A 25881-nucleotide genomic window follows, 5' to 3' on the forward strand; every position below is an offset into this window, starting at 1 on the left:
TTTGAATTTTTAGTCATTTTAAAGGTGTTTAAACATATTTGTGACCATTTATCTTTATTAAAGTTACTGGATAAGTCACCCTCCCATTTTGAAGTTGGAAGACAGATTGAGTCTTCTAGTTTGGATAATAGTCTATATGTTTTTGATAATAGCTTTGGGGCATTGAGATTCATGAATTCTGCCACCCTAATAGGTAGCTGTAAGTTTAATTGATCAATGGTATATTTTTTACATATAATAGATTTAAGCTGGTGATATTCTAAAAATGTTTTGCTACTGATTCCATATTGTGAAGTGAGGATATTAAATGACAAGAACTTTCCATTTTCTGTTATATGTTCTAACTGTTTTAATCCTTTATTTTTCCATTGAGTAAAATTGATAAGCTTTTTGTTTTGCAGGATGTCAGGGTTGTTCCAGAGGGGTGTAAACTTACATGGAAAAAGTGAGGATTTGGTTATTTTTAGAAAAACCCACCAAGCCACTAAAGAGGAACTGATATTGATGCTTTTAAAACACGATAATCTCGATCTCTGCAAACAGATCCTCACACAATGCTTGCTCTACATCTAACCAAGATTCATCCAGACTGCTAGGTTTAAGCCATTTGGAGATATACTGCAGCTTGTTAGCTAAGAAAACATGATTAAAGTTGGGTAGCTCCAATCCGCCTCTATCTTTAGTCTGTTGTAAAGTTTTTAGACTGATACGTGATGGCTTATTTTTCCATAAAAATTTAGATATATGTGAGTCCAGTGACTTAAACCAGCTGGAGGATGGTTTAGTGGGTATCATTGAAAACAGGTAGTTTACTTTAGATAGAACCATCATTTTACCTGTGGCAACCCTCCCCATGAGTGATATGGGTAAGCACCTCCACCGTGTGAGATCATCCTCTATTGCTTTAAGTAGCTGGACATAATTTAGCTTTGTTAGTTCTGATAACCTGGGGGAAATGTTTATGCCTAGATATCTAATGTTTCCAGACTGTATTGTAGTATTGGGTATGTTTTGTAGGTCACAGTTGATGGGCATAATAATAGTCTTAGACCAGTTAATAGAGTAGTCAGATATTGATGAGAATGTGTTAATAAGTGTGATTGTCTGGGGGAGTTGGTGAGTTCTGGAGAAAAAGTAATACTTCATCAGCATAAAGACTTATCTTGTGTTCTATATTTTTGGCATGGATTCCTTTAATCTCTTTATTTTGTCTTATGGCAGCAGCTAGGGGTTCAATAAAAATAGCAAAGAGTGATGGAGAAAGCGGGCAGCCCTGTCTGATGCCTCTCTGCAAACAGAAGCTTGGAGAGGTTTGATCATTGGTCTTCACACATGCATTTGGGTTGTTATATAATATTTTTATCCAATCTAAGAAAGATGACCCAAAGCCAAATTTGTTTAACGTTGCAAATAAAGATTTCCAGTTTACTCGGTCAAATGCTTTTCTGCGTCTTAAGAAATGACTGTGGATTCCAGATTATGTAGAGTAGAATAATCTATGATGTTAATTAATCTACGCATGTTAGTAGAGGAATGTCTACCTTTAATAAAGCCTGTTTGGTCAGGATGTATTATTGTGTATGTATTAGAGGGGTTATTTTTTCTATTCTTCTGGCCAAAGCCAGAAGACACTAACAAAGACAAGTGTCGGGTCTTCACCTGGTTTTAATAGTAGACTAATATTGGCTAGGTTCATATTTGAAGGTATTTTTTGTTTTTCCTTTATTTCTAATATCATATTGTAGAAAGTGGGTGCCAGCATTGTCCAAAATTCTTTGTAGAATTCTGCTGGGTAACCATCTGGACCTGGAGCTTTATTGTTGGGCATATGCTGGAGAGCTTCTTGGAGTTCGCTGACTGAAAGGGGGGAATCCAAGACCATTTTATTTTCATGTTTTAATTGTGGAAGATTGATGTTACTAAGAAATTTATCAATATTGTCATCTGTTGTAGTTAGTTGTGATGTATATAATGTTTTATAGAATTCTTTAAAAGTGTTATTTTTCTTGTCAGGGTCGTGGCTGATGTTTCCTTCTGGATCTCTGACAGAGGAGATGGTTGTTTTCTCCTTATTTGTTTTTAACTGATTAGCCAGGAACCATCCAGATTTGTTGCCATGCTCAAAATTCTCCAAGCGAAGTCTTTGCACCAAGAACTGCGTCTTTTTATCTATTATTTCATTAAATTCAAGTTTAGCTTTCCTTATAGCATTTAGTGTGTGTTCTTCTGGGGAGACATGGGAAGCGTCCTCTAAGGATTTAATTCTGAGTTCTAACTCTGAAATTCTCAAAGTCTCCTTCTTTTTCTTATGAGAAGAGAAGGAAATTATTTTCCCTCTCATTACTGCTTTTCCTGCTTCCCAAAGAAAACTTGCTGAAGTTTCTGGCAAGTCGTTATTTTCTAGATATAAGGACCATTCTCTTTTGAAGTAGCTGATAAACTAAGGATCTTTAAGTAATGACGTATTAAATCTCCAGTTCCTTGTTGCTGGTTTATTGCTCTTACTTCTCAGAGTGAATGATGCTGGTGCGTGATCACTAATGCTAATAGGATGGATTCTGATCTCTGACATGTCATTCATCAGCGAGCTGCTAGTTAAGAAATAATCTAATCTAGAATAGGAATGGTGAACTGAAGAGAAGAAGGTGTATTCTCTTAGTGTGGGATGGTGAGAGCGCCAAGCATCACAGAGACCAAAATCCTTGGTTACTTTTTTTTTTCCAGTATAATGTTAAAATCACCTCCTATAATTAGTGTGTTACTGAGTGACCATAGAGTGAGGCGACGAGGGAGTGAAAGAAGGAGGGATCATCTACATTTGGACCATATATATTTGCGATACATAACTTAACATTTTTAATAGATAATGTAACTATTATAAATCTGCCTTCTGGATCTATGATTGTATTATCTATGTCAAAATTTAACCTTCTATTAATAAGAGTTGCTACTCCTCTCTGCCTAGAATTCTAACAAGCTGAATACACGTGTGGAAACTGGGTTGTTGAGAGAAGATCTATTGTGGAGTTTGATAAATGAGTCTCTTGGAGTAATATTATATCTGCTTTCATTTCTTGCAAACGATTAAAAATTTTTAACCTCTTTTTCCTTGTGCCAGCTCCACTCACATTCCAAGTGACAAATGTGAGTTCATTCATGAACGAACTACAGAAATGAGGGCTATATGCATATTACTGAAGCGTGTGTGCGTGCATCCCACTGCTTCTCTGCGTGCATGTGTATGTGCCCGCTGGTTGTGACAGAGATGTATGTGCGCTTGTGCTGTTCTGTGTGTGTTCCTGTGAATCATGAAAAGTGCTGATGTGTATATAATATTATGACAAGTGTTACCGTTAACCGTTAAAGGGTTGGAGAGAAGAAGTGTAAAGATTGAAAAGAGCGACAGTGCCAAATGAAAAAAGTAATTTAAAAAACGCATCTGTGCTGAGAGCAGTGTAGTGGAGACGGGCAGTGGATTTACTGTTAACTAAATTATCTTTTATGGCAGTTTTATGGATATAACATGATCTAGTGAGAAAACAGGAAAATTAAAGCACATACCAAGTCAGTAGAGCCACGGAGTGATGTCCGGGTCGCGGTACAGCTGTCCATTAATAAATAATTTATCCACCGCGATGACACCACGAGCGCCTTCAGCGATAAATTTCCTCCTTATGGAAAACAGGACTCTTCGTCGGTCCAGAATCTCTATCGGATATTGGTCGTTTACTCCGAAGTTCGTTCCCTTCAGTTCGTGGCCCTGGTTCTTCACCTGCTCCTTCTGTTTGAAACTGACGAACTTCGCTACAATAGGTCTCGGTCTGCTGGACCCGGGTTTCCTCCCGCCGAGACGATGGACTATGTGAAAGGACATGTTTTCCACCGTTTCAGGTTCAGGTGGGTTTTGATGAAGTTTTTCACCGTGGTCTCGGGGTCCTCCTCCATCTGCTCTGGAATCCCTGCAAATACCAGGTTCTCTCTCATGCGCCGCGTCTGCAGATCGATCACCGTTTCCTTCATCTTCTATTTTCTGCCAAGAGACGGGTCAAGCCCTCGGTGAGGGATTTTACCGACTCTCTGAGACCAGCATTTTCTACAGCCAGAGTTTCCACCTGCTTCTGGCTGAATTCTAGTGATTCACGTAGCGCCTGGAACTCCTTGTGGAGAATTTCTACCAGGCTCAAACACGCATCAAAACTACTGAGTTTCTTATCTATAGAGATCAGAACATCCGTTGAGTCGTTCCCCGGTGGTGAAATAGCTCCAGGTGAATCCTCATTTCGCTGTCTCTTGGACTTGGATGAGGTGGAGGGGGTGGACGTGTTGTTTGGTTTCCCCATGACGATTCTGTCATAACAACGATCTATAAAATCTGTCAGGCTTGCCAAATCCTTCCCGCTGTGCTCCAGAGTGTACCTTTTAAAGACACTATTTTCCTCCTTTAAAGAATATTTTGATTAGACTGGCACAAAATACAATTGAATGAAAGCATAAATGTTTGGGCGCGCCTAGTTTGAATCTGCCGTCTCCCCGGAACTACGTCACCTACAGCATTAGCGTCACTTACCTGCCACCAGCGTCACCTACCTGTCACCAGCGGCACAACGTTGAATCAGAAGCCTAACTGAATTCTCTTACATTTACGCATGCTGTTCAGTATTTTCACTGACCTTTGACAAACATAGAAGAATAACTTGTAGATGCTTATTCTCATTGACGCATCCAAAACCACAACAGATGGAACTTTAAATTGAACAGTGCCAATAACTATTCTTTACTTTAATCATTACACAGTATAAAAATAGATACTGGTGGTGGTTTCCTTTCCTATACTGTCCTTTGCATTCATGGTGTCAAATTTAAAATTCAGAGGGCAGAACTTTATGACATTGTCTACTTGTTAACATTTGAAAGCAAGAGGGACTTTCTGAGTGTGAGAGCAGAGTTTTGACATTGAGTGTGAAAACCAGAAATCTTGCTCTCAAAGCAAACAATTGCGCTCTTGATTAAATACCGCCATAGGCTACTGAATTTTGCCCTACGAGGGCTGCAATCCAGCAGATTTTCAATGTATCCCTGCTCCAACACACCTGACTCAAATTAATGAGTTAGTAATCCATATTAGTGCAAGACGTAAAGTGAAAATTTAATCAAGACTACAAACTGCACAAACTGATTTTAAAGCAAAAACTCACTTTCTACTGTTTTTTTAGATAGATAGATAGATAGATAGATAGATAGATAGATAGATAGATAGATAGATAGATAGATAGATAGATAGATAGCTTTAATAATCCCATGGGGGGGAAACTAAACTGCCAAGTACGCTTTACACACAAATAAAAAACAGACAACATAAACACTACATTAATAGACTCTGCTACACACCATTACAACATCAGTGCAACACAAACATAACCATAAAGACATACAAATACAATAAATAACCATAAATTATTTCATAAAAAGTGCTCATTATAAAAGCGCACAGCAGTAGGAGCAAAAGACTTTCTTAAGCGCACAGTTGAGGCATCACCATTCACCCACTAAAAGAGCTCTTAAGTTCACTAAAAATGCAGTGGAGAGGATGGTCTGTGAAAGACAGAACAGTTCTTAGTTTGGTCCTCATCCTCTTGTGCACAATAATGTCCACAAAGTCCAGGCTCAGCCCCAACACTGAGCTGGCCTTTTTAATCAGTTTGTTCATCTGGCTTTTGTCCTCCATAGTGATGCTCCTATTCCAACAAAGTACAGCATAAAACAAGACACTGGCCATGATAAAAGACAGACAGGAGCCTCCTGCTCACATCAAAAGAATGAAGCTTTCTTAGAAAGAACAGTCTGGACTGGGCCTTTTGAAGACAGCTTCACTGTTTCTTCCTCCAGTTCAAATTATGGTCCAGATGAACTCACAGATACTTATAACTTTCAACTATTTCAATAGTCTGGCCTTTGATGACCACTGGAGAGACTGTTCCCCTTTTTTTCCTGTAAGAAATTGACCTCACACCAACCAACAAAAGAGTCAATTTCTTCCCTGTAGACCAGATTATCATCCTGAGAAATCAGGCCCAACAAAGCAGTATCATCAGAGAATTTCTGCATCTAACAGGATGCATGACTGTGTCTATAGTCGGCTGTGTACAGAGTGAATAAAAAAGGAGCTAAAACTGTGCCCTGTGGAGCTCCAGCTTTTGTTAAAATTGATGTATCTTGATCAGGAGATGTGGAAAAATTGGCTTTCAGGCAAAAACGTCTCTGGACGCTGATTTGAATAATAAAAAGAAGTTTATTACAAAAGTTCAGACATCAAAACAGATTTCTGCAGCAAAATATGGAGGTCCCAAAGCCAGAACGAAGACCTAAAGACAGAGAACCTTATATGGTAAAAACTTGAGTGTGTACCATACAAATGCTATGCTTAGATACCTCAAAATCATTTCAGAACATTTGTCACCCAGTCTGACAAACTGAGGACGGTTTAAAAGATAGTCTAAAACCCAGGCAACAGTATATTATGCAAATTAAAATTCAATAACTTATTAGCTAAAATATGTGGTTGTATTGTATTTTTTTTGTTTGTTTGTTTTTTTTACCCCGTTGCCTGGCCAGACAAAATGTGGCCTGTGATGTGGATGAAATCCTGTGGCTTGACCCATACAGAGAAATGATGCTGTGGCTGAGTAAAGCACTTCTCATTTGTATTATTTTCTTTTTTTTTAAGTAGGCTTGCTATATATAAGTACCAAACGCACAGGTTGTTTTGCATTTAGCCTACAGTGAAAAATAAACGATTTATTATACAGCTTCATGTCCTGAGCTTTGTTTTCTATTTTTCTATGTAGTGTTTAGTGACTGCTCAGTTGTCTTAATTTTGACTGACTCTGGGCACATTTTGATAACTGATTTCAGTTTTGGGCAAAGAAACTGTTTTGAGAGGAGAGTTTGGTTTTGCAAGAGTCTGAGGTTTTGTGAAACTAGTTTGAAAATTGGTTTTTGTATTCAGTTTGGAGAAAAGTAAAGAAGCTTGCAAGAAATGTGTCTTTGCAATTTAGACTGTAAGACTGAAATTCTGATATCTAGAACACTGGTTTTACATGAATATATGCTGTTGTCACGTGGTTTCAGAGAAACAGGGCTCCCTTTCTTTTTCACCTTTGAAACAAAAGAATTCACCAGCAAAGTTCACAGCCTATTGCAGAACAAGGGAGGAGTACATGAAGAGCAGGTTTTTTAAAACAAACAAACCTCTGATCTGTTATTACTGTCACTAACAGAGACTGGGTGGTTTTGGTCAAGGCAGTCAGAGCTAAACAGACTGGTGGAGCCAGTTAAATAAGATAAACAGCAAAAGGTAAGATCATGAAAACAGTGTTTTTGTTTTAAAATCTGAGTTTGTGAAGTTGGTATTCTGAATTAAATTTTCACTTTAAGTCTTGTACTAATTTGGATTAAAGTGAATTTTTAAAAATATCCAGACACATATTTGCTTCTCAGATTAATCTGTTCACTTAAAGGGAATGTTTAATTTTTTTAGTAAAAACATTGTAAACATTGCAACATACATGGAAATTGTTCAAGCGGAATATAACATGTAGATCTGGATTGGTTTTATAATTTTCCTGCATACACACAACCTTTTCCACTTCTGCTTTTTCTTTTTATTAAACATTTTTTACTTCCTTGTCTGACAGGCTAAATCGGGTGTGTCAGTACATGTTTGTGAACGTAACCCTGTAACTTTCCTCTACAGGCTGTTAAAAGTTTTTCAAACAATGCAATATTTTTTGGACAAATGCAGAGATTTTTTAATTCATGTTTATCTGAACATATTGTAGATATTAAAAATGGGACCATGCATGTCTTAAAAAAACTTTATTTTGTATGAGAAGCTTTAAAGCTTCCCTTCAGGTCATGCTGCATAAACCAGGAAGAAAGAAAAAAAATTACACTTTAATTCTGGAAAACAGAATGAAACATTAAAATTTCAGATTTCTTCAAAGCACTTTGGATGATGATCTGTGTTTTTAGTGAGGAAGTATTACAACATTTTTGTGATCAACTTCATCTTGTGGCTGTAAAGATGAAGAGCAGATAAGATGGAGGAGAACAAAGACAACCCAACAAGAAGAGGGAAGGGAGAGTCTGAAACCAAATCTGTTTCCTCTGAGACAAATGATGAAGGTAATTCATTTATTTGAAAATAAAACTTCATTAGAAAGAAGTATGACTTGATGGTCAGATTGTTCCATAAGTTGATCCTGTATTCTCTCTTTCATGACAATGCAGTTCAGCTGGAGGAACGTACAGCTGACAATAAGGTGGGATTTTTCTTCTTTGTGCCAGATATCATTAAATCATAATTTCACCACACAGATCATGTTCATACAAATTTATTTATTAGATTTTAATACGCTTTTACTTACAGAAATTTCTTTCATGTCATGGTGTCAAAATAAAAAATAAATACAGAAATATAAAAATGGCTCAGTCAACAAATTTAAAAACTGTTTTCATCTCAACGATCCCGGCAATGTTCTCTGAGCATCACAGCCAACTTTGGAACAACCCCTCAGTTACTGCATCCACACTGAATAGTAAACAGTCATCAGTGGTTGTGTGATTTTTCAGCTGAAAGAGCAACATGTCAAAGATCCTGTACAGTCTCCTGTTGAAAATCAGCCATGTCTGCCAACCTAAAACCTTCATTTCCCTCCCACAGCCTTACTCAGCAGAAGTGATGCCATGTGTGAAAGAGCTCTGAGATCTGATACTTGGCAGTAAATCAGAATTTTTTTTTTTTTTTTTTTTCCTTTTGCTGCTGCTTAGTTCTCAGTGCTCTGCACCGGCTCTGCCCATGGCACTACTTTGTTTGGATTGGCTTGCATGGACAGGCAGCCAATCACATGTGAGGATTTGGATCATACCATTATGTGAAAACAGGGGGACAGCCGTGAGGTACATGAGTCAGTGCGTTGTGTCATCAAACCTTACTCACAGAGAGGAGAAACTGGATCAGCCCGTTCACTATGAGGCATCTTATTTTTCTGAATGCCAACCTGCACTGAGGTCATTAATGCTGCTTTCTTGAGTTTGGTTTTTTCTGTTTTGTGGATTTGTTTGCTGTTTTTGTTCATTTGTGCAATATAAAATTATAATTTTTTTGTTGAAATATTAAACAAAAGTGGTTTTGTATGAGAATAAATGCACAAAAGGAAGCAAATATAAGGCTTCTTGTAAAAATGCTTAACACAGAAGGGTTTTTAAAATACAATTCATTAATTTTTGAGAAGTTAAATTATGGGGCTAAAAAAGATGCTAAATTAAGAGACGCTTTTTGGGAGCTGAGCCTAAAGAGCCAGCTCTCTGAAAAGATGCGATCATCCCATCTGCATAGCCAGACAGCCATGCAGGTAGTCTGCTCAGTCTTGATGGACCAATAGGCGAGGATCTGGCCCAGGACACGCCTTGAAAGGCCGTTCCTCTCATTTACATAATGAGGCAAAAATGCATAAGGAAATGTAAAAAGGAAACAGAAAAATGAAAATGCTTGGAAAAGAAAATGTAAAAGGAAAATAACACAAAATACATGCAGACATAAAAATAAAGGAGGAAAGAATAAAAAATGAAATAAATAAATAAACTGAACTGAAAATGACAGAAAAGTAAATAAATAGGTGTAGCGTAATGCCTGATATTAATATAAACCTTGGCAGTAGAAATTAATATCAAACCAATTAAACTTATAACTGTGATTTTCCTCGAATTAGGGCACCACTCTTCTGTGTAATAATTGAATAATCCACGGTCCAGAAGAGAAAACCGTGAGCAGGGTTGCAATAAAATTAATTTTAATTCAGTCTAACTCTCATATCTGAAGTGGCGAATTCAACGTCTGAAGGGACCTTGATTCCATCCAAAATTAACCACGTAAACGATTCTAACTTTCAAAATGTAACGATTTATTAACATCAATAATCAATTAACAGCAAGGATAAATCAATGTCAGAAATGATTAAATTATCAATATCGCTTTAGAGACACTGCTGGCCTTCTGTTGCACCGGGAGGGTAAACCAGCTTAAAAGACAGTAGAAAGAAAACAGTACAATGAAATAAACAAGGGTAAAGAAGGCAATCAAATTAAATCAGGGATTATAAAGAAATTGATATCTGTATCTTACGCAGTTTGGAATATGGGAAAATAAACTAACTAATGAGTAACCTTTAATTCTAGTCGGAACCTAACGAAGTAGATGGGAATTTAGGAAGACAATTTAGAATAGTCAATTGCATTAAAGGAATGACTAAATGAATTTTGGAGTGGAGAGTGAACAAAACTCAACGTTTCAAAGACACCAGCTAGACCCATTTGGAGGCTCAGTTCGGTCTTACTTGGAGCAGGTGGTAGGGCCTACAAGCGGGGTTCGATACGGCGTCAAGGTGGCCAAGATCCCTGAAGTCGTCTGGTACCCTGCAGAAGACAGCCCGTCCGCAATGGTTTGGATCAGCTTCCAAGACGAACCGGGTTGATTCCCACGCTCCACTGGCACTGCGGTGGCAATTAGCTGGTGTGGTTCTGGAGGCTTGGAACCGTAATCAGAGCCTGGTTGTTGGGAATGTCCACAAATTGAGCGTTATGGATCAGAACGCTTCTGGCAGGGATTGGCTCTGAAAACTGAACTTTGGACTGACTTCCCAAAGTTCTTCTCAAAAAGGAAAACAATCAAAAATGCACCAAGTTACAATATCTCTCGCGCTGGATACAAAAGCTGTATATCTTGGTTGCGTAGCAACGGGTTTGGCTGCTTTGAGCAAAAACGATCAAAAACACTAACGAATAACACGAACAAAAGACAAAACGAAGCTGAACGTTTTAAGACTTATTCCATGGATTTGTTTCTCGTACAGATCTGTTTTAATAGGTACCTATTCTTTTCTCCTTCTTCTCTTTAACTCTTTTTTTCCTAACTCTTAACTAACTTAAAATCTGTGAGTTTCTGGTAATATTCTCTGGCTAAGGCGGGGTTTGGCGTGGTTAGGCCAATTGCACTGTAGAGTATTAGCGCCGTTGAGCTTAATTTACATACAAAGGCCTAGACGTTTAATGACTGTAGATGTAAGAATAAACTTATTTTCCCACATGCCAGTTCAAACAGAAAGTACACTTATAAAACACATTTCATAACACAGATGAATATCCTGTTTGAAAGATAAACACACACAACTTCCAGTTATTACAGGCGGTTAATTATCCATGAGATATAAACATATTTATACCATTTTATTAATAAAAACAGATATACTTTGGCAATCCGTTACCTGTAAATGAAGTTCATATTTACAATCACACACTATCCGTTCTGTTCTGGATATTTATCGATAAAAGTTTCTGAAAGCTGTTTTAAAGTTTGGTTTGTGATCCCGATTGCAAACCTTAAAATGGCCAGCAGGAGGGGATGTTGATCCGTGGTAAGAATCCCTTGAATTGTAACTTTGCAACGGTACACCCCAGAGAATTTATTCAAAGTTACCATTGGTACTTCCCGAAGATGTGTGATCATTTTAAACATTCATTATTACAAAAATTCAACCATTAAAGGCAGTTTGAAGACTATGGGTTAAACAGTCCTGTAAGAAAAAGGTTGTTATTTCTGACACTTCTTGACAAAGTCCATCTGTGGAAAGAATGTGGTCTGTCGTCTAAAGGTCCATCTCAGGTTGATTTACATGTGCGAATGTCTGGGGAAGAAGGCCTTAAATGTTGTTAATCACCAAAAGGTTTGAGATGTTCCCTGGTACGGTTGACACTCGGCCCTGAATTAACTCGGCTTAAGAGTGTTTCTTCTTTTGAAGTTAATGAGTTAGAGTTTTCAGGTCAGATGGCCAATCAAGTCTCCTCTGAATGCAAAGTTCCTGTAGGATGGGAACTCAGTGTTGGGTCAACAATTGTCCATCTGGTGGTGGACAGGAATTTCCTCTGGGTCGTAAAACATGTAGATAGGAAGAGCAGACTCTGGGTGATACCAAAGTCTTGGGGCCTAATGCTACATAGGTATATTAACATAAAATTTATTTAAAACAGCTGAAAATGACAAAAGAAATATATATTTGTATCATGATTTATAGGTTTCTTAATGTAAAAAGTATTTTTTACATTTTGTTGTATAATTTATTAGTACATGTTTATTGAGCCATTTTTATATTTCTGTATTTATTTTGACAGTTTCAGTCCTCCATATATCTTGCTCTCATTTCATAAATCATGTTCTGAAGTAGTTCAACATTATAGTTATAGTTAAATAGTTATAACATTTCCAACCTCAACGAAAATCCCATTACATATAAACAAAGCTTTGATGAGGGTCTGTAGAAATTAAATGACTGATGCACAATTAATTTTCTCTGAAAAGTGTTTTAGATACTTCAACTAATACGATTCTATCAGTGATACAAAGATTCTGTATATTGTATTAGTATCTAAAGATATAATATCATTTATTAAATTATGATCAAGGTTCATAATTAAGTAATGAAACATGTCACAGAGTACACTCGCCCCACTGCCCCCATATTTATCCTCAAAAATAATTCGTACAACTGGATAAATGATAATTGGACACTGGAGCTTCTTTCCTTATTTCAAGCATTGAAACATGATTATTATGCTGCTTAGATACTTCTATGTCATTTAATTCAGGAAAGTTACTGAGCAAAATGTAAAATATGGCCATACCCTGTGTCTCTAATAAATCTACATGTCACAAGGATTATTTATTGCAGTTATGCTTTTTAGTGTGATCCAGTGAACGATCCTCTCGACACTCAGCTCTCAGGGAAGAATGACAAAAGCACAGAGGAAGAGGATGAAACTATATCTGCATCAACAGCACGCAGTCACAGAGGTAATATTTTGGAAAACTAATTATTATTTATAGATTATAAATTATTTTCAGTCACAATAATCACAATGATCTTTTTCAGTGATGGCTGAACTCACACTTGTGTTAACTGGTGACCCAAACTCCATCGAGATTGGATCAGAGAACTTCCTGCTTGATCATGACGAACAAACAAATGTGAAACAGTTTTCAAACAAACTGTATGATCTTTGTGGTCGACAAATCTGTGTCATTAACTTGCTTGGTCTGCCAAATGTTGACAAAATCCCATTAAATCAGGCAGTTCATGCCTTTATCCTGCTGGTACCAAATGGCCAGCACAGCATCCATTACAGATCAGGAATAGAGTGGTTAGAAAGAACTTTTGGGAAAGAATGTCTTTCTTATGTTATGACAGTCCTGACTCATAAGTCAGATGAAAAATGTGAGAGTGCACTTGCAGACCTGAAAGTTAATCACAGTTTTGTTGAACAAAGATACTACACATGTAGAAGAAGTATGATGGATTTAGATGAGATAATTGACCTTGTGGAAAAAATAGATGTCATGGTCTCTGAAAACAACCCACAATGCCACAATTTACTGATGATAGAGGTGAATGAAGATCAGAAAATGCAAGACCACACACCCCACAAAGAAGAAACAATCACAAAAGGTAGGATGTTAATGTGAATGAGACGTTTATTTACTTTTTAATAAGAGAAAAAGTGTGTGTGGGGAGGAAAAGCTTTACTATGATGTTATTGTCTAAATTTTAAACTGATGAGATTTTCCTTCACTGTTTTCTTACATTATGCAGCAGCTGAACAGATGAAGACTGCAGCTGAAATCGAGCAGAAGGTAACGTACAAAAAGGATTTTTTATTTATCTCTTTATTAGTAAAAGTAGAGACAATCTGGTTTCTGGATGTTATAGACTTGAAAACTAAAATTTGGAGCACAACCTCGTTTTTAAAGTAAATTGTCTTTCACATAATTTAAGCTCCATGTTGAATTAAAATGGAAAAAGTCAACATAGTCTCTGCGAAGTGTGTTCATTTTAAATATACTAATGGTGACAAGACTTTTTAAATACAAAGGTGAGAAGTTCAGCAGTCTGAAATGTTTTTCATTTTATGGAAACTGGTGTAGTCAGTAAAATAAAACCAGAATTAGTTATTGAACTTGAAATTATAAACAGTCTTAATTCCCAGGAATCTAAAAACAAGAACATAAAGTCAAATTCATCCATTTTTTAGTGTAATCAAGCAGAATGTCACGTTGAAGACTCAGAGAAGAATGATGAGGATACAGAGGAACAACCTGAAATAAAACCTGGACCATGTGAACCAAAGGAAACAGGTAACATTTAAAATGGTATTTTTATTTAAAACCACACATCCCACAAACAACAAACCATCATAAAAAGGTGTTAATGTTAATGAGACGTTTATTTACTTTTTAATAAAAGAAAAAGTGTGTGTGGGGATGAAAAGCTTTACTATGATGTTATTGTCTAAATTTTAAACTGATGAGATTTTCCTTCACTGTTTTCTTACATTATGCAGCAGCTGAACAGATGAAGACTGCAGCTGAAATCGAGCAGAAGGTAACGTACAAAAAGGATTTTTTATTTATCTTTTTACTTGTAAAACTGAATCTGATTTCTGGATGTTATAGACTTGAAAACTGAAATTTGGAGCACAACATAATATTTAAAGTAAATTGTCTTTCACATAATTTAAGCTCCATGTTGAATTAAAATAGAAAAAAGTCAGCATAGTCTCTGTAAAGTGTGTGTTCATTTTAAATATACTGATGGTGATAAAACTTTTTAAATACAAAGGTGAGAAGTTCAGCAGTCTGAAATGTTTTTCATTTTATGGAAACTGGTGTAGTCAGTAAAATAAAACCAGAATTAGTTATTGGGCTTGAAACTGTAAACAGTCTTATTTCCCAGGAATCTAAAAACAAGAAAATAAAGTAAAATTCATTCATTTTTTTCAGTGTAATCAAGCAGAATGTCACATTGAAGACTCAGAGAAGAAGGGTGAAGATACAGCAGAACAACCTGAAATAAAACCTGGACCATGTGAACCAAAGGAAACAGGTAACATTTAAAATGGTATTTTTATTTAAAACCACACATCCCACAAACAAGAAACCATCATATATTGGTAGGATGTTAATGTTAATGAGACGTTTATTTACTTTTTAACAAAAGAAAAAGTGTGTGTGGGGCTGAAAAGCTTTACTATGACACTGGACGAAAGTACCAAGATGCGGAGCGATCCGATACCGCTATCTGTCCATAACGGGGATAAGATACGGGGAAATCTCTGCCGCATCCCTCACGGATCCTATTTTTAGATCTCTCCGGATCTGGACCTCGAAAGATCCAAAAACCCAGATTTCTATCTGCGAGGTATCCACAAGATGCGTGTTTATATGATCCCTCGCGGATCCAATTTTAGATCGCCTCGGATACTGACCGCATCATTGGCAGATCATGTTCACAGATCATGGGAAATACGTCGAACATCCGTGACTGATTCCCGCGGGGTATTCGCGGATTTTTCATTTATGCAATATGTCTGATTTAATGGTTCTCTTCATTAATTATATGGTTTGGCATGTAACCTTTCATGTAAAAGTACTAACCTAGTTCTTATCTTTTAAGATCTTAGCAGGCATTAAAATCACCCAGTCAGTTTCAAACATCACAATCATAGTTATAATGTGACAGTCTTTAATCTTGGTTTGTGTACCATCATCATGTTGTACAAATCATTTGACCAAATTACACATTACTATTTCAGCAAGCATTTATAAAATGACATTGTCAGATTAAACTGTATAAAGAATATCAGCATTATTAACTGAACAGTGGGAACAGAATAGAATGAAGCAGTATAATAAGTCAGGTGCATCTACATAACTGCATAGCTGAATGAAATCATGTCAGACATGAAAAACAGACCAAAGTTTTTCCTTTTTTCTTAATTAAAGCACACAGTTTTATTTCAAATAAATGGATCTGATTCCTCTCAGCGGCTGCCTCTGGCTATATACACCACTGGGCACTCTCCGGTGCACCATCCTGGAGGACATCTTTTGTAGGTCAACGAGGTGGTGCTGACACCTTTCTAACATGTCCGTGAGTCTTGTTGCCCTCCATTCAGGTGGATACGCTTTCCACACGTCTTTGTCTTCAGTGTCCGTCTCCTCGTCGCTCATCATGCATGCAGGCGCCCGTTCCAGGTATCTGTACTCCTCATTGGTTAAGATGAGCGAGCAGCAGATCGGCGTGAATTGAAAAGCTTTAACAGAAAACATTAGATATTACTCTCAATGGAGAATGACATTTATAGGTCAATCAGAACACTTTAAATGTATACATTAAAAAATTAACATAATAAAACATTTTTACTGCCTCTGCACTGCCAGAAACTTCATCTTTATGCACAGTTCATACAACACATTTCAGCTGTTGTATCCAGAGATAAAACTGCTGACTACAACAATGTAATGTGATACAAAAGCAAATCACAAATCCGATGCATTCTAAAGGATCTTAAAAATAAATAAATCTATAAGTGATTCAACTCACTCTATGCCTTCGGTTGTTGAGAGCTTTGACCCTCTGATCCTCTTCCACTTTGTCTTCTGATAACTTAGATTCCCTCCTGATGTCCTCAAAGTATCTGTTGCTCCTACGAACACAAAAAGTGACACATTAATATGTGAAAGATCTTTTCAACAAATTGTCTTTCTTTGGAGAGATAAGCATTATTTTTAGAAGTAACCTTAAACAAGTTTTAGAGTCATAACTTACTTCTGATCAAAGAGGTGTCACATTCCTCTTCATCTGCAATTGTCCACAACATTGAATTTGTGACACCGGAGTTGTGCTCAGACGTGAACCTGCAGATTACATCACAGAAAACACAACAAAGCAACATGAAACATGACAAATACAAAATCTGCTCTGAAAATTTGTTGGCGACTATGTAAAATCAAAGTGCCATTATTTTGTATCTGAGTCAATTTAAGATGGACTAAAGCATCATTAGTCTATGATCTGATGAATATGTAACCACTCAAGGTGATGCTGCATAGAAAATACATATCTTGTAATCAACTTACAGACTACTAAATGGTATTAGATGTCTTACCTCTCATTTCCTCTGTATTTGTGCCCATCCTCCAAACTCATGTGGATCCTTTTTACCTCATGCTAAAACAGCCAATATCACAAACAGATAAAATTTAGATCATGTGAGAAAAATATTTTGACAAACTTTTGAAACACCTCATTACAGCGGCTTCTACAGCTGTTTTTTGTTTGTGCCTGTGTTTGCAGACATATTTTAACTAAGGCAGTGGCTCCATAAAGTTTAACATACAGCCTTACCATTTTTTCTAAAATAGGGACAATGTGTGGATATTTATCACAGTGGCTCTGAATGTTCAAAGCCTCCAGGTGGTGGTGGTGGAGGTGGATCCCAGGTTGTAACAGTAGTAACAGTGTATGAAGAAGCATGTTAGATCTGTTTTACTCAAATCTATGAAAACAACAATAAAGGCTTAGTGAATAACTTACAGATGGGTTGTAGGAATCTGCTGCAGAGTCTGTGGTTTTGGAGTTGCGGATGTTACTGCTCCTGCAGCCAATCTGTTCTCCACGGCTTCGGTCAGTTCAACCAGTTTCTCCATCACCTTGTTAACTTTCAGGTGTGCCCTGCACCGTGGTCTGAAACATTTACAAGTGTGTTTTCCAACATGTCAGTTTTTTTATTATAAACATTAGAACATCATTACAGAAATGACTTTAGCAAAGCTAATTTCCATCTTTAGTCCCTTATTAAATCACTTCAGAAAAACATTTTCTTTACATTAACATTAATTTCACTCCTGTCAACAAAAGACAAAAAGGACAAGATGGTGTTGATCAAACAATTAAGAGAACTTGGGAAAGCACGTCATCCCACGTGGTGCATTGTGGGACGTAGCCGTCATACTTGCATTCCGTACTGTAATAATTCTGTACTACCTGTAAGCTATATATTTATACACACACACTTAGATACATACTGCTTATTGCACAACATACAGAAAACATTTTATCAAGTAACAGTTTTCTCTACCAAGCATAGTTGTGCTGAGCTGCTTAAAATAGTGTTTTTCATGTGTACATATCCAACCACCTCAGGGTGTACAGGCATTCTGGTCTCCTCACAATCCTCATCATGCTGACAGTTCTAGAAACTTTCTGTAAAAAGAGGAAGAATATTAATAAATAAATCTACACCTCATTACAGTGGTTAATAATTCTAAAATAAGTTGCTTCTGTGTGGTTGTGGACATATTTTATCTAAGGGAGCTTCAGACTGATAACTCACCAGTAAACATGCAATATTTTCCCATATATATTCCACATGAGCAACAACAACAAAAGGCTCAATAAACAGCTTACAGATTGGCCGTAGGAAAATGCTGTGAAGTGTGTGGTTCCACAGCTCCTCTGTTACTGCTACCACCACCAGCTGACCTCCAGTTCTCCAGCGCTTTAGTCACGTCCAGTTTCGCCATCTTGTCCATGTCTTGGTGTATACTGCACAATGCCCTGAAACATGTTCAGATATGTTGTGCAACATTTTAGGTATTGATTGTGAAAATTAGAACAAAATCCTTACAGAAACCAAAGCATGTAAATCTTATTTCTCCACTGACCTACAGCCTTAGCAGAGGATCGGGAACGTTTGTTTCTACTATTGATTTTGAGTTTATTTTTCTTAAAAAGGCAAGATGTATATTAATATACATTTATAATGCAAATATGCAGGATTTGAACAAAGCTTAATTCCATCATTACTCTCTTCTAGTTACAAATGCAGGTCTCAGTCTGTGATCGTGTTAGTTCTTGCTGTTTGGTGTTTTAAAATGACAGTGGCTATCAAAATACTGAGTAAAATCTACATTCTGTGCCATTTTTTATCTACATTATAATAAAAAATATGGATGTATTGATGCACAACAAATTAGGCTTTACTACTTTACATAGGGACACCTTTTAAACCAGAGAATTATAATATAAATATCTGTTGTGTTACACAGGAAAAAAACAAACAAACAAAAAAGAAGCCAACCAAATTCACTCCCGGTTTTACCTTTACTTTTGACAGTAATTTTGTCCACCCATTATGTATTTAACTTACTTTAATCCCAATAAGCACTCGATTGATTGTCCGTCAGTGGTTATTGAACAATTAAACAGTTTTAACTGTTTTAACCATAAAATAAATATTAAAACACAAAAGAAATTTTACAAACGTTTTATATTTAATCCAGTTCTAACGAAACAATCGTTCACTTGTATTCATTTAATGAGGAGCTTACTTGTCAGGTCCAAGATGGCGATCACGTTGACGTGTCGCAACAATGGCCGATGGGCCTTACGTCTATGAATGAACCCATAAAAGCTAGCGTTTAACATCTTAGTTTCAAATAAAGTTACTGCAGTTTCACAGACATGGGTATAACAGTAAGTTTGTCTGGGAAGCTAAACTTAAGTAACTCACCATCTATAACAACTGAAACAATTTAAAGGCCTAAAAAACTGAGTATCAACTTACTTCCACATAATGTCCGATGTGACTGGACGGCAGGCTCTGCTACTGGCTCCAGCTGGGCGCCAAATATGAGAATTAAAGTTTTAATCGTCCGTTGGCATCGACACTTATCTCGGTGTCCTCCGAGTCTGGGCGAAGAAGAGTCGTTTGCTTTGTCCGAAGAATATTTTTACAACTTATTGACGTGACCTGTAATTGAAAACACGACAATAAAGAGAAGCACAGCGCAGAACTACATTGGCGCTGGTCGATGACGTCATACGATGTGCGACAGTTGAGGAGCAGGATCCCACAGGAGAGTGAGCGGCGACCTGCTGTTAGTAGTTGCTCAGGGAAATTTCACATTCATAAAAGGAAAAGGGCTGACGGCAAACCGAACTTCACAATGTTTCTACAAGATCTTTTTCAATACAGCTCCAACCTCAGTGGTCTTGAGAACTCAAAAGCCTTAAAAAAGTTTACTTTGGAAAAATTCTTATTTCATTGAGATGACTCTTTCCTCACTTTACTTTCACTGATGGTTAAATGTATAAATGTATATGCATATGCACACCTGGATTTTTCATATATGTTTATGTATATCTCCTAGATTTAATTTACTTACTGGTCTCATTGAATATCACTTAATATTTGATCCCCTTGCTATAGAGTTTATGTTCTGTATGTTTTATGTTCACTTGTTTAAGCAGGAGATTATTATCTTCTAACAAACAAAGCTGATTACTTGGTCGTTGACTGGATACTTTTTATATATTTTTATTCAGCATCTCAGCGAAATAAACTGTTTCAGAATAAGAATGTGTCTTTATTGCCAAACAAGTTTGCACATAAAATGAATTTGTTTTGGAGTGTAAAAACAATGAATTATAAAAATAAATAAATAAACTGAACATTAACAACAATGGTCATTCTGTTGTTTTATTGGTTTATTGTCAGGGAGGCATTAGCAGGCAGTCTGCAAAATAGTGATAGATTTAATTTCTCAACAAACAAACGCAAAGTTGTTGTGTAATTTAGTAATAGGTAAGATAAGTACCCTCTGTTTTAGTTATTATCCATTCTATACTAAGGGGAAAAAAAGTTTTCTGTCGGTATTAATACTAATTGGAGCATGTGATTTGGATGTGTTTATGAGTTTGAATGCACTTGCTATATACTGAAAAACTAAATTGAATTAGGAGTGGGGTGGTGGTGAGTGAGACACTAAAGGTAGAAATACATTTTAGAAGTAAGACTTAACTATTTGTTAGTGTTTCACACATGTTAATATAAGACTGAAATGTGCAACATGAGCTTAACGACAATTGGCCCACATATGGCATAGACAGATCTGGGCCACATATACCAAATCATATTTGGGCAACATATGGCATGCCATTGTATAAACAGAGCCATCACTGCCAGACCTGGCCCAGATCCGGTTGACATACCACTTGCCATGCCAGCAGTTGGCCAGAAGTGCCGGCATGATACCAGATCTGGCCCAGACCGGTCTGCTACCTGGGTATGGGTTAAACGCAGAGAACAAACTTCCCAGCTAAGACTAATAACTTAACATACCTCCCACTGAAAAGAATCTTTGGCCGCTGTGATACCAAGACAAAGGTTAGGTTTTCAAGAATTGGGGAGGAAACTGTAAGCATGTTGTTCCACTGTCATCACTGAGATGCATTTAAGGTCAAGGATATGTTTAGTCTAAAACAGTATTAATCACTTAAAGATTAGCTTCTTTTGCCATTTTTTAAATGATTTTGGAATAAGAATTGTTGTTTCTCCAAAAATATGTAACAAACCATATTTTCAATTTTTCTTAACTGTCCACCATTGTAGCATTTGTAGCATTGTATTTTTAATATTCTACACAAAGTTGACGACAAGTTTTTTTTTGTTTGTTTTGGTTTGTTTTTTTAACCTGTTCTGTCCAGCATCATAGCAGCAAAATGATAATCTGGTTGATGTATCATCCTGAACAAATTAGCTCTGCCAAGGGGAGGCTTATAGGTAAGGCTCCTCTTCATAATCTGATTCATTTACTTTGAATCACGGAATCTATGTAATCTTGCTGGACCTGACCGGAGGGACAGAAAAAGATGGAAAATAGCAAAAAGAAGCAAAAGGGAAAGAGACAGAAAACATCACAGACAGAAGGAAACGACCCTTCAATCCACACCATAACCAGACAAAATACTGTTACACTTGCACATAAACGGGGGGTTTCAAGATGGCGGCTTGAAGTGAGGTCGCATTTGGGAGTACCAGCACGCCATTTCACTGATTTTACACTTATAACCCACAAATAAATCTACAGAACGGGCGCTTTTTTTTCTGTAAGTCTGCGATGAGTATTAGCAGCTACTTTTTGAGACAGTCTGACAACATGCCGCGCAGGAAAGTCACAGTATCCGCGGAGGATCCCAGTCTGCAAAGCAGCGAGGCTAACGAAGGAGCTAGCATGGGAGTTAGCAGCGCCGAGTCGGAGGATGTAATGGACCCAGCAGTCCGCGAGGTGATACGTGAAGTGACCGTGAACCTCACTAAAGTCATTGAAGAGAAGCTCGGCCAGGTCTCCCTGCTACTACAAGCTCAGGGGACACAACTAGAGGACCATGAGGAGCGTATACAAGAGGTTGAAGCCCGGCTCTCGGCTGTGGAGGATGCCACGGCGCCGACCGAAGAGAAACTAAAATCACTGGAGAAGCGGGTGCAAGAGCTGGCGGAGCGCGCTGATGACTTAGAAAACAGAGGACGACGTAAAAATATTCGCATTATTGGTCTCCCGGAGGGCGCTGAAGGTAACGATCCCACACGCTTTTTCGAAAGTTGGCTGCCTGAACGTTTAAACATAAAGACAAAAGCGGGCAGACTTAAAGTGGAAAGGGCGCACCGCACGGCGACACAGGCCCCGTCCCCTGGCCAGAGATCACGTCCTGCATTGGTGAGGCTACACAACCACCAAGACAAACAGCGGATTATGAACGCAGCGTGGGAAATGAGCAGGAATAACCAGCCCTTGAAGTATGAGAACGCCACGGTGATGATCTTTCAGGATTACTCGGCTGCTGTTGTGCGTAAACGGAAACGTTTTGACGAAGTTAAGAAACGCCTTAGGTCCATTGGAGCTGACTACAGACAGATCTACCCCGCTTTGCTGAAAGTGACCCACTGCGGATCTACTAAGATTTTCAAGGATGCCACCGAGGTGAAAGACTTTATTGAGTCTTTGGTCTCAACCCCTGCTGTTGATAGCGAGTGATCGGCGGACTGTATTCGCTCTTCTGGTTTTAGTTGAGATTTCTTCTATACCGTGAGTAAGTGTCTGCTGCTTGCAGTCTACTTTTTTTTTTATTTTACTTCATTTTATTGAGTACTGCCCTGCTAAAATTGCATTTACTGCCACTATCTTTTTGTTTTTGTCAAGAAATGTTATGTTGATTGTTTGTGATACACTATGGGCGTTGCTGCTACCCCTTTTTTTAGTTCTTTTTTTTGAGTAAGAAGTTATCTTCTGCGGCTAGAAACCTTTACACTCGAGCTCCTTTATATTAGGAGAAGGACAGTGTTTTCTCTTTTGCCGATGTTAGGCATTGTTTGTTTTGTTATTGTTTGTTTGTTCACCTGTTGTGCTGCCCCAGCTCTTTTTTATGTTTACTATTCTTGCTATTTTTATCCAACTGTGGAAAGGGGCTCAGAAGACACCATGCTTTACCTACATAATATAATAAAAATATGTCTAAATTGAATATATGCACTTGGAATGTAAATGGCATCCATACACCTGTTAAGCGGAGAAAGGTCTTGAATTATCTCAAGAGAGAACAGGTTCACATAGCACTACTACAGGAGACTCATTTGGACTCTATAGAACATTCTAAACTAGCGCAGGGGGGGTTTGGACATGTCTTTTTCTCTTCGTTTACATCAAGGAGTAGAGGTACAGCTATTCTAATCAGTAAAAATCTACCATTCAAATTTCTTGACTGTATAAAGGATACGGGTGGCCGTTATGTGATTGTGAGAGGTGTTCTATATGGAGAGGAAATTGCAATTATGAATATGTATTACCCTCCTGGCCATCCAGTAGATTTTCTAGTCACCGCCTTTACAAAATTTGTAGATCTAAATATCAGGAATTCCTTTGTTGGGGGGGATTTCAATTGTCACTTAAACCCAATTATGGATAAATCTCCTCAAGGTAAATTGTTTCTCCTACCTCAGGCCAAAACTCTTACTACCTTATGTGAAGAGTTGGACTATGTGGACGTGTGGAGGGCACAACATTTGGCAGACAAAGAATTTACGTTCTTTTCCAAAGTGCATACATGTTATACGAGAATAGATTATTTTTTTGTCCCAAACCATATACTACCATCAATTATGTCCAGCTCAATTGGTAACATAGTAGTGTCTGACCATGCTGCGGTCTTCCTTCATTGCAATGTTGGAAACCCGGCCCCACAAACTAGACGTTGGTATTTTGACTCCTCCATTCTTTATGATCAAAAATTTATAGACTATTTTACAGAGGAATTTAGACAGTTTCTGTTAATTAACACACCCTCTACAGATAACCCTTCATTACTATGGGAGACATCGAAAGCTTATTCAAGAGGCCTCATCACTTCCTATACAAAAAGTAAAAGGCGTAGACAAGCGGAACAGAGAAAGATTTTAGAATCCAAATTAAAGCGTGCTGAAGAAGATTATCTGAGAAAATCGTCTACTGGTAAACTTAAGGAAATTTTTGCTCTCCGTTCATCATTAGATTGTCTTCTGACAAAAGAGGCAGAGACTAAAATTAGATTTGCAAGGCAAAGGTTATACGAACATGGCGACAAACCTGGGAAATATTTAGCGTATTTGACGAAGAAGAAGTCAGACTCCCAAAATATTTCTTCAATTAAAGACACAAATGGAAAACAATTTTTTGATACTGCCACTATTAATGAGATATTTACAAAATTCTATTAAAACCTGTATAAATCACAAACACATACAAATGCTCCAGGCTTAATGGATTCTTTCTTCTCTTCTCTCAATCTTCCCAGGCTGACCGAAGCCCAAAAATTGAATCTTGATTCCCCCATATCAAAGAAAGAGGTGTTAGATGCCATTAAAGAGTTACAGTCAGGTAAAGTAGCTGGGCCTGACGGACTTTGTGCTGAGTTTTATAAAGAATTTCGAGAAATATTGGTCGACCCGTTGCTACAAATGTATAATGACTCCTTTAGAAAAGGTCTTTTACCCAATTCTTTAAGGGAGGCAAATATTTCTCTTATATTAAAAAAAGGTAAATTACCTGAAGACTGTGCCTCTTATAGGCCGATTTCTCTATTGAACGTGGATTTGAAACTCCTTTCCAAAATACTTGCTAAACGCCTAGAACGCTTACTCCCCCTGTTAATTAATGAAGACCAGACGGGTTTCATTAGGGGTCGCAACTCATATAACAATGTGCGCAGGTTGTTGAATACAATCCAGTTCTTCAAACAAAACTCAGTGCCTGGCGTAGTGGTCTCTCTTGATGCCGAAAAGGCATTTGACCGCGTCGAATGGCCTTACTTGTTTTATACATTATGTCAATTTGGTTTAAGTGAAAATTTTATAAATTGGATTAAGATTTTGTATACTGATCCTTGCTCTTCAGTTCTTACAAATGGGTTGCGATCACCTAACTTTCCGGTTCTGAGGGGGACCAGACAGGGCTGTCCACTCTCCCCTCTGCTTTTTGCTTTGGCTGTGGAGCCACTGGCAGAGGCGGTTCGATCCCGGGAGGACATACACGGTCTAACCATAGGACAAAGACAACATAAGATTACTTTGTATGCGGATGATGTTCTGGTTGTGTTGACCCAGCCTGAAACATCAATCCCTTCTCTAATTGAAATTATTAATAAATTCGGTGACATTTCAGGTTATAAAATCAATTTCAATAAATCAGAAGTGATGCCACTGGGTGCCTTTACACAAAAACCTCAGACTCCTTCTCCATTTCCCTTTAATTGGTCACCAGAGGGATTTGTGTATTTGGGGATCAAGGTTACGCCCGCTTTTGATCAGATGTATAAAAGTAACTTCACTCCTTTATTTGAGCGTGTAAAATTGGATTTAGAGAGATGGAAAACCTTACCCCTGTCGTGGATTGGCCATGTTGCTCTTCTGAAAATGAATGTCCTACCCAGGCTACTATATCCAATACAGATGGTTCCGACTCTTTTTTCGCACAAAACTATTAAAACTCTGAATGGCTGGTTTAGTTCGTTTATTTGGGCAGGGAGGAAACCTCGTCTTAAAATAGCTACGTTATGTCTTCCATCATCAAAGGGGGGCCTTGACCTCCCAGACATAAGGAAATATCAGCTTAGTGCCCAC

At 37.6% G+C, this 25881-nt stretch overlaps 1 protein-coding gene and 2 long non-coding RNA genes across 18 annotated transcripts in view; 1 reads left to right on the plus strand and 2 right to left on the minus strand.

Moving 5' to 3' along the window:
* LOC121629261 (interferon-induced very large GTPase 1-like) overlaps positions 1-25881 on the plus strand; it is a 755663-nt gene that overhangs the window by 577166 nt on the left and 152616 nt on the right. For 11 of the 16 annotated variants that reach the window (XM_041968913.1, XM_041968921.1, XM_041968965.1 and 8 more), the window contains 4 exons: positions 13701-13741; positions 14140-14242; positions 14449-14489; positions 14888-14990. In XM_041968913.1, coding sequence (XP_041824847.1) covers positions 13701-13741; positions 14140-14242; positions 14449-14489; positions 14888-14990 — 288 coding nt within the window. Of the gene's footprint in view, positions 1-7275; positions 7355-8031; positions 8185-8289; positions 8322-12795; positions 12905-12983; positions 13557-13700; positions 13742-14139; positions 14243-14448; positions 14490-14887; positions 14991-25881 lie in introns of those variants that run through there. The other 5 variants (XM_041968974.1, XM_041969009.1, XM_041968984.1 and 2 more) reach the window with 5 other exon arrangements.
* On the minus strand, positions 15873-16548 carry LOC121629384. The gene is made up of 2 exons (XR_006008379.1): positions 16491-16548; positions 15873-16200 (listed from the first exon to the last, which is right to left on the minus strand). It is a non-coding gene; the product is annotated as an uncharacterized LOC121629384 (long non-coding RNA).
* LOC121629377 lies at positions 16549-17083 on the minus strand. The gene is made up of 3 exons (XR_006008369.1): positions 17056-17083; positions 16716-16804; positions 16549-16593 (listed from the first exon to the last, which is right to left on the minus strand). It is a non-coding gene; the product is annotated as an uncharacterized LOC121629377 (long non-coding RNA).

Source organism: Melanotaenia boesemani, chromosome 2, assembly GCF_017639745.1.
Source record: "Melanotaenia boesemani isolate fMelBoe1 chromosome 2, fMelBoe1.pri, whole genome shotgun sequence".
Classification (NCBI taxonomy): Eukaryota; Metazoa; Chordata; class Actinopteri; order Atheriniformes; family Melanotaeniidae; genus Melanotaenia; species Melanotaenia boesemani.